Source organism: Cupressus sempervirens, chromosome 5 (genome assembly GCF_028749045.1).
Source record: "Cupressus sempervirens isolate cs-2001-9-10 chromosome 5, ASM2874904v1, whole genome shotgun sequence".
NCBI classification, from domain to species: domain Eukaryota; kingdom Viridiplantae; phylum Streptophyta; class Pinopsida; order Cupressales; family Cupressaceae; genus Cupressus; species Cupressus sempervirens.
Genome location: NC_143122.1, coordinates 233,279,854 through 233,290,237, shown reverse-complemented (window position 1 = coordinate 233,290,237; position 10,384 = coordinate 233,279,854). Strand labels below are relative to the sequence as shown.

Below are 10,384 nucleotides of genomic sequence, written 5' to 3'. Positions count from 1 at the left end.
GCATTTTGCGAGAATCCACATGGGCGTAGTCTAGTTCAATATATTGCCAATCAAGGACTCAACGAAGAATTTTAGTTGCGCCATTATAATCGATCAGGGTAATTTCGATGGAATAGTGTGTAAGGGAAGACTTGGTGAAGCTCATGAGATGATTGCTGTGAAGAAAGTGGATTGCTCTTTCCATGAAAACCTTTGCCCAGTGCGGTTCAATGCGCAGCAAATGGAGGAGGCAACGAACAATTTCAGTTGCACCAATTTAACCGAGCAGGGGAGCTTTGGAATTGTGTACAGGGGGAGACTTCCCGACGGGCAGATGATCACCGTGAAGAGAATGAAGAAGTACTCTATCAACAATTTCTAGAACGAGGTGGAGATGACGAGAAGCTTTGTCCACCAGAATTTGTTGGTTCTCTGTGGCTTCGGCATTGCCAGTGATGGCAAACAGGGCTGCCGTGAGCAGTTTCTCATTTACGACTATCTCGCTAATGGCAACCTAAATCAACACATTTTTGGAGTGAAAATTAGAAATGGGAGAGCATTGTTATGGGAGCAGTGGAAGAAGATTATAATTGGCATCGCAAAGGGGTTATGTACCACTTCTTGTGGTCCCTTTTTTGAGAACCCAAAACTAAACCATTTTGAAAAAAAAATTTGGTAGTTTAAAAACTAGATTCAAAGGACTGCATTTTTTTTTTTCATATCTTAAAATTTTGAGCATAACTATTTTCAAATTCTTGTCTAAGTTGAAAAATTGTTGATTTTAGAAAAAAAAAAAAAAAAAGGAAGTGGCCACTTATACTGCCCTTTTGGTACAAAAACTTTTTGCACTTACCCACACAATAGGTTGAAAGGGGTCATTTTCCCCTCTCTCTCTCTCTCTCTCTCTCTCTCTCTCTCTTCCATGCATCTTTCCCAAGTCCCCTTCTTTCACCTAAATAGTAATGTTTTATATGGATCATAATAAAAGCTTTAAAAGTCAACTTTTTCCCACTTTTACTATTTCATTTTTCTCCCAAATTATTGAATGGGGATTTGGGGGAAATTCCCCTTTTGGGGATCTAGGAGAAAAACATGCATAGGGTGAAGGGGTAGTTCCTCTCCTATGATCAATGGGTAGTTCCCCTTGTGGGGCCAAGGGGAAGCTCCCCCAATAGGGTTTGAAAATAACACCCTAGGTTCAACCAATTTCACACCTTGAGAACCGCAAAAACCTCTATGAAATGCACCAATTTATCAATGAAATGTATTTTTACATTTGGCACACACCAAATATGGTGTATACCCTATAAGTCATGCACATTATTTAAAATATTTATTGTATTTTTCTAGTGCTAAATATTGTACATTCCAAGAATGGTGCACAACCTATACGGAATGCACCATGTTTAGTGCATGCCAAATTGGTTTGGTATGCCAAAATTGATACTTGGCATGCTATACCTGTTAGCATGAATGTTGATAATACTACTTTGGGGGAGTACCCTAAGCATTGGAGAGTATTGACATGTTGCATTCATGGCCATGTTTGTCATTGATGTCAACATAGTATGGCTTCTGTAGAAAAGTTGTACCTAATTTACATAGTGCAATTTAGAGTTAGAGCATTTGGAAAGTAGTTCCTGATGTTTTTTTGCTATCTTATATCTAAGATGTAATGAAAAAATGCATAGCTAGGCAATAATAGAGGACAATCAATTGGTGACATCAGCAAGTGCACAAGCCCTAATATCGCACATGTAAATTTTTATATAGACTGTGACATGATAGTGCTATTGTAATTGCAATTAATTAATTATCTTTTTATAATTAATTAGGAAACTCTCAAGGCCGACTCAAGGAATTATTTTGAAGATGTAGTATAAAGGAAAGATGTTTTCCTTGATTGTAATGTGTGGAGATCATTGTATGAAGTGCAAAGTGCGAAAAGGAGCAGAGTGTTTGGTAAATGCATGTAAGCAATCCAAGGGATAATTGGATGCGATATTTGTGATCTAGTTACAAGATCAAAAGGAGCATAGGTCTAGTTGATAGGAAAAGGATAGAGGAAGGAACTAAATTTCATTTCTATTATTTTGCAAGGAATAATGCAGAGATCATTTGGACAGTGGGTTCATTGGTCTTATCCTTGATGTTATTTGGGCAGTGGGTCTAGCTGTCTTCCAAAACTCCTAACAAGGTTGGGACAACTCCTAACAGGGATACAAAGTCTCCTAACATGGACTTATATGTACTTAATGTATTCATAGACTCCTAACAGGGTCCATCCTCTAAAAAGGAACATTTATATTAGTACATCATCTTGTGGGTACCATCCACACCATGGTTTTCCCTAGTTAACATATCGGGTGTTATTGTGTATGAGTATCTTATTGTGGTTTCTGATTATATTTCTCATATAGTTAAAGTTTAATAAGGTTGATAATTTTGATATCAATTGGATAATTGATTCACCTCACCCCGCCCTTCCCGCCCTCTCAGTTATATTGGTGGACTATATATTCTAACAATACCATATTATGTACATTGTATAGGGTGTATTACCCATAGGATGTGCATTCCATATTGCTTTTGACGGACCAAAAAATAGTTTGGAATCCTTTTGGTCCCCCATCTTTGGGAAACTACCTAGTTACATTGTGTATTAAGAAATAAGAGTTAGTCACTCTCTTGATTACTATGGTTGAATATATTGTGGTAGTGTCTTGTTGAACTCAAGTTTTTTTGGATGACTCGTCCTCTAAAGGAAATATTAGACTTGTTTGAAATCAATGAATTCTATAATTAAGTACAATATCTCTTTTGTTTAATTTTGGCTTGAATGGGCCAGAAAATCCCATCTATAACTACTAACTAGCAATTTTTTGGCAATTCTCCTTAAATTGCTAACTTTGAAAAATCACATACTTAATAGATTTTATGGTTGTGAATTGTATACAACCTTTTGATACTTATATTACATTCATAGGTTTAAAATTTTGATGAGAGTTTGAAGAAAAATATCAACCCTAAAAAGTCCATTGATAGACATTTATATCATTTGAAGCATTTTTGGACTATAAATTGGAACCTCTAATAACTGCATTAATAAAACAAGAGCTATGAAAGAGCTAGAGTCCCTATCTTGTTGAGTTTTACTTCTCTGTTTAAAGTGTAGTGACTGAATGCAAGAAAAATGATTTGTATTACTAGTCTTAATATAAGAACAAATATTCTATTATTATGAGTCCACAGAAAGAATTAGTATAGATACAAAATTAACTACTATAATTATTGGTAATTTAAAATATATAATATTATGCAAAAAGTATTTTCTTAATGTGATTTATTTTAAAATCATTTAAGATTAATATGTTAAAGTTCTATGAAATGAAAAGAATAAATATTTGAATGAGATATTTTAGGCTACATTTTCACTGAATTATTATATGATATTTTTAGAGAATTCCAATGGAACCACGCATAGTAATTATTATTTTTGTATGGTGACTATGCAAAATGAAACCCAAATACAATGTTATGTTCAATGATTCCACCGGTACAATATTTTTCAAAATGTATGATATGAGTGCAAAAAATCTACTGTAGGAAGATGTTGTATAGAGTATTTATAGTATATTTGGATTTCATAGGGGATTAATTTTGATTTATTCACAAGATTATTCTTTTTTTTCATTATCTCACATCCAAGCATTGTACCACTTGCCCAATCTTTTCAAAAAAAATAAATTATATTTTGTCTTGTTACTTTTTGAAAATGAAGAGATGGAGTTTTAAAAGCCCTTCAAACTCCAAACATATTTTTGGAACTAGATAGAAATTCTTACTTTTATTTAAAATTTATTAACGATGATTGCAGATAAAGTAGTGTTAGATTTTATCAGAGTTCCCACAACCATATTAGATATGGATATGATTGTGAAAGCACTATATTGTTTGACAGGATTTTTATGAGAAGAACCCATGTTGGAATCTAGCTTGATAATTTATTTTGTACTCTTTTTTGGGAGCAATCACACTACCCTCGCTATTGTAAATCATTCCTCAGAAATGTTTGGATTTGGTAACAACTTTCTAAACCATCTTTGGTGAGGCCCATGTTGTTGCCGATCAAGGGAAGAAGTGTCGCCCATGGTGTTGAAATTATTTTATATTAAAAAAATAGTTTTTAATTGTACTAGGTTAATTAATTTTACTATAGTACTTTAATTGTTATTTACAAAGAAGAAAATAAATTGATAATTAAAAACATCACTATACCAAAATACGTTGAAAAACTTAAGTTCATTAAACATTCTCTTTTTTAAATATCTAATCAAAAAAAATTAATTTCATAATATTTGTGACATGACCTATATGTTAAGAAGCTATATAAAACATTCTTAATAACAAATTTTCAAGTATTAAACATTTATCAATATTTAACAATGTCGTGAGTATAATTTAAACAATTGAAATAAATTATTCATTTTTCTAATTTTTATTTATAGACTTTCTTTACAACAAAAATTTAAATTTATTAAAAATTAAAAAATATTTGCTATATTAAATATCTTCAAATATCAAGTGGCAAATAATTTCATTTCTTTAATACAACAATCATGCCCTTAAAATCAGACTACAGATATTTTAATTCAAATTAGTAATCCTTCCAAAATTAAAAGAATAGCTTCCATATTGGGGTGGTTGGCAAGTTTAGGAACTATGATGATAAAGTAAATTCTGGAAGCTGTTAAAATAAAATGTAGTTGAAACATTGACAACAAGATTGGAAATAGTAAAGACGTGAACAACATGATCATTTGGTACATTAAAAAAACAAAGTTGTGCATATTGTTTTTGAATTGTCAGCCAAATGTGTTGTCTTAGTATGTAGAGAAGACCAAAAACATATGGAGTTGGGTTGGAATAGGGTTTTCAAGCAGTGGTAATCACTTGTTCTACAGAGCCCAACTTGTTCAAAGGTCCAGGGTTCGAATCCGAAGGATGATGAAAATCTTTAGAAAATTAAGCTTCAAGCTCTGTGACTCTTTCTCCATGGAATTTTTCTATTCAAACAACGAGACTTGATGTAATTTGTCTATTCAGACAACGGGACTTGGAATTGCATGCAACCGACTAATAAGATTGGACTCTAGATTTATTTGTTGAGCATGGCATCAAAAATAGATGTTGAATTTGTAGTTGATTTTAACAATTTCTTGGAGAATTTGAGAAAATAGGTTTACAAATTTTCTGCATAGATTTTCTATAGTTAAAAATAAAATAAAAAATCTATAGAAATTTCTATAAATTATTTTTATGTTCAATTTTTTTGTGGAAGGAAAACATTTTTACCCCTGGTAAAATTAATATCAGCCAATCAAGAAATAGGAATTTTTGTTTAAAAATAATTTAAAAATAAACTTAGTTTTCAACTCTAGGAAATGACTTGTTTTGGCTCTAAATATTAATTGTCATCATCACCGAAAACATTAGTTCCCTGCCTATACATAGGCAAGGACTAATAGTGTTTTCCTCAACCTCTGGTAAGGCATCATTTATGGAAGGAATGACCCACATCCCAAATTTGTCATTTGTATACACAAGAAGCACATTTCTCTACCTACAATTTTGTATCAAGTTTTCTACTACCCCTATTTTAGTTTTATAGTAGGCTCTATATGAATGATCTAAGGATATCTATGCACGGATACAAAATATTTCATTGCACTAAATGTTACAATTGGAAAACATGCCACAATGCCCATATGGATTACACATCCTTTTATGATCATGTCCAACACTAAAATTATTGTTACAAGGAAAACCCATTGATATTTTGTGTTATTCATTTTGGGGATCTATTTAGCCATTTGGGTGTACTCTCAAAGTTTTGAAAAGTTTTGAAAGATTATATACATTTTTTTTTTGAAAAGATTCTAAAATGAGATATGGCCTTAACATTCGAAGGGAAATAATGGTTTTTTGAAAGAGAAAGTTTACTATTGAATTGAAGCCTTTCTCACTGTATAAAGATGAACTTGTCCAAATAGAATGAAAATGTCTAGTTCCTATTGGAATATTTAGTCAAAATATATCTTCTTAATGTTTAGATAAGGATTATTTATTAGTAGTTAAAAATAAATCAAAACTCTTTTTGAATGACTACTTATTTATTGACAACAAAAATCCTTATTTTTCTCTTAAAATAAAATAAAATTACATGCTTATAATATAGAAAACAATGTAAGAATAACTCTAAATGATTTGATCTGGTTGTCTCAAATATACTCACTAACCTATATCCAATCTATTTCTACTTGCATTTACAAAACTTTAACCATCTCATTTTGTCCATGATAAACTTCTTTAATATACACATAACTCTCATATTCTCATCTTGAAAACTTAAACATGCTCACAATAAAACAAGAGTCCTCCTAAAAGAATTAATCTATCTGTCCCGAATATACTCGCGAGCCTATATCTAATCTATTTCTATGAGAATTTACACAACTCGTCTCTTCTCCTTTCCTCCATTAAAGGAATAGTCATACTATATAAAAACAATCTCAATGTGTAAATGTATGGATATAATTTCTATACAACACAATAAACACTAAATAAACTTAGATAAAATAGGTAAATAAAAGAAAGAAAAGTGACTTTCTCTTGCAACTCCAACAATTTTATCAATGATTATCTTTCATTCTACCAAGTTACCAACACATTGAAATAGAATCAACTATTTTGGTTGCTTCGGCCATAAATCTTGTTACACTTATGATCATTGCTCACCATCTACAAATTGATGTGGCATTTGATGATTCTCTCTACATAGACCTAAGAGGTATAATCTTTGTAGTTGCACTTATTTGTGAACCTCAACCACTAAATTATTATGAATTTATCATACCCCTCCCCTCCAAAAAGAAAGGAGCAATTGTTTCAACATAATAGGAGTATAAAGAAACATTCTAGATATACTAAAAAAATCATATATTGTTGTAAAAACTAAAATGAGTTATGAAATTACAAAGGTGTTCTTATACATCATAAAGGAACCAAAAACCATGAATAAAATGGAGGTAGTATTGAAATATTGAATCACATTAAACAAATTTCTCTCCTCAATTCATTCTCTAGGTTTAATATCATTTTCATCTTTTCCCTTTAAATATCCAAGATGTCATCATTGTCAATCTCCTTTACCATTCTTCATAGTCACAATATATAGATTTCTACCTCCAATTTAAACAACTCTTGAGAAATGTAGTTAGAAAAAATCTCAAAATTGTGGCAACACTCACCATGCTACCAATACAAAATATCTTCTTAAAAATAATCATACAAAATTTACAAGTTGTACGAATTTAATGAAACTACAACAAATTGGCTATAATGCAATTGAGAAAATTTGCTAATGTCATATCCAAAAGAAAAGATTCAAGTGTATGACATCAGTTGAGATAGTATAAATACACTTTTAGTATTCCTTTTGCATTGAAAACCAAAAATTATAGCTATAAAATAGAACAATTAGTGGTTCAAAAATTTTGCATACATAGCAAAAAATATATATTATAACCTCAACCATGACAAGCATCTACGAAAACAATGTAACATATTAGCATTTAATTCTAACCAATTTCCCAACTAAAACTCTAGTTTCTCCTATTATAGATGGAACTAGCAATTTTTTTTCTCTAGCCTTAGGCTTTGTAAGTATAAGTAAACCACCTCACTCCAACAAGTCATCTCTATCATTCTTCATTCAATCCATAAAAATCATCAACTCTAGAAACTGAATGCCCACTAGAAGATGCACAAAAAGTAACTTTTCCCAAAATACAAGAAAATATTAAAATATGATTTTAAGTATAAGAATAGGTCAATACCCAAAAGCCACATATAACTAGAAGGTAAATAAGTGTGATGTTTAAAAAGTAGAGAAGATATAAAATAATTTACCATATTATTCCTTCTTATGGTATCTATGATGGGCCCTTCATTGGTGTAAGAAACTAATTATTGTTTGCTTCTATAAGGTTGGTCCCAAACTCACTCTTCAATTCTACTAGATGACATAGTGTAGCAAAAACTTAAAGACAAATATATTACTCACTTTTTAGCCTTATACAAAAATCGAAAATTACAATTTCAACATTTTCTTTGAAATGCATGTGGATTTCCTCTTACAATTATCCCAAGAATCAATCTTTTCCACCATCGTTACTCACCATCAATTTTATTGTTGGCAATAGGGTGGTTTATAAACTTCACACTTTTTGGCATAAATATAGACCACATGAACAGTCATTATGTAAAGTTGAGATGCCAAAATGTAAAAATATCCACATTCAAGGTTTCTCAAGTGACACATGCAATGGTAGTTTACTCAACCTTTGCCACCATTCTCCATATTACTTAATCCTCATTGCAACATCCTTCACATCCAACTACTGCCGAGATATTCGAAACGGAGATACCGAAACTCAACGGCAAAAAATTTTTATATCATTTTTGTGCACTTTTAAGACACTGTGAACCGTAGATCTGCGGAGTCAGATCGCGCATTTCAAATCTAACGATTCCTTCAGCTCTGTAAGATCGAGTCTCGATGATTTAGCTGATTATGGATTTGGCATCAAAAATCTACAATTTAGCCCCTCTCTATAATTTAGTTGATTATGTATTTGGTAACGTTTTTTTTCTGCAATTTGGCCCCTCCTTATAAATTTAGCCCATTATTCACTCGTCGACAGAGAGTAAACTGGATATTGATTTCTTCTATAATCCAGTAATGACATTCTCTGTAAAAATTTTTGGTGAAAATGGAGGTCTTCCTGGTGATGGCAGCCATGGCTATGATCTTGTTCTGCAGCATGGGAATCAGTTACTGGTGCTGTGCAAGGGCCAAAATTAGGCATTTTGCGAGAATTCACATGGGCGTAGTGCAGTTCAATATACTGCCAATCAAGGACGCAACCAAGAATTTTAGTTGCGCCATTATAATCGATCAGGGCAATTTCAACGGAATAGTGTGTAATAGAAGACTTGCCAAAGCTCATGAGATGATTGCTGTGAAGAAAATGAATTACTCTTTCCATGAAAACGTGCGGCAATTGGAGGAGGCAACGAACAATTTCAGTTGCACCAATTTAATCAGACAGGGGAGCTTTGGGATTGTGTACAAAGGAAAACATCCTGACGAACAGATGATGTGCTCTCTCGATGATTTCTAGAACGAGGTGGAGATGATGAGCAGCTTTCGCCACCGAAATTCGTTGCCGGTGACGGCAAACAGGGGCTGCCATGAGCGGTTTCTCGTTTGCGACTATCTCGCTAATGGCAGCCTGGATCAACACATTTTTCGAGGGAAAATTAGAAATGGGAGAGCATTTTCGTGGGAGCAGAGGAAGAAGATTATAATCGACATCGCAAAGGGGTTGTGTTATCTGCAATGCGACGTTCAGCCGGCGATATATCACAGAGACATCAAGGCTGACAATCTTCTGCTGGATGATGACATGAATCCCTGCATTGCGGATTTTGGGCTTGCAACAAGGGAAGGGCAATCTCATTTGGAGTCAAAAGTAGCAGGCACGCATGGTTATTTGGCGCCGGAGTATTCTCTGACTGGACTGCTGACAGATTGTTGTGATGTCTACAGCTTTGCGGTTGTGTTGCTGGAAATCATGAGAGGCAGAAGGGCCATGGATATAACTTGCCAATGCCATATTACCGATTGGGTATGGAAGTTTCTCAAGGCATCCAATAAAATAGATCTAGTGATAGATTGGAGAATGCGGGAGAAGGAAGAGGTGAAAACAATGGAGAGATTTGTAATGGTGGGAATTTTGTGTGCTCATGTGAATGTGGCATTGAGGTCGAGTATGGCAGAAGCATTGAAGATGTTGGAGGGAGAGGCTGCAGTTCCCGCAATGCCAGAAAATCCCCAACCTATAGTAATTCATAGATAGAGGCTGACGGGACAGATTTTCTCAGATTTTTAAATTTTTCTTTCAACTAGTCTGTAATGTGTTCTCCTGTTGTGGGAAAATATTGAACTCAAGAAAACTGTGTATTAATATCATTCTTTCATATACGATATCTTTTTTTGGCTTACATTTGCAATAAGATATTAGATGTTTGAGTTTTAATGATTTAGGAGGCACAATATTTTTTCAGCTACTAAATATATGTAGCTATATCATCAAATGTACAATCGCTGGACTTAATTTTTAACGTTAGACATTGAAAACCATAAAGTTTGTTCGTGGCATAATAACAACGCATGCTTTTGTGCTTTTGCGGAAATTAGGGTAATGTACAAATCACTCTGATACACTAACATGAAGTATAAAACATATCATCTACAACTTCTGATCTTGTATGTGATGCT

General features: G+C 32.9%; 1 protein-coding gene and 1 pseudogene across 1 annotated transcript; both read left to right on the top strand.

The window, feature by feature from the left end:
* Window positions 1–373: 373 nt before the first annotated feature.
* LOC149555308 (putative receptor-like protein kinase At1g11050) lies at window positions 374–8,658 on the top strand. The gene is made up of 2 exons (XM_089829317.1): window positions 374–590; window positions 8,534–8,658. Exons 1-2 carry the CDS (start codon window positions 374–376, stop codon window positions 8,656–8,658), a joined length of 342 nt encoding a protein of 113 aa, XP_089685443.1.
* Window positions 8,659–9,236: 578 nt separating this feature from the next.
* LOC149555307 (putative receptor-like protein kinase At1g11050 pseudogene) lies at window positions 9,237–9,962 on the top strand (annotated as a pseudogene).
* Window positions 9,963–10,384: the final 422 nt, after the last annotated feature.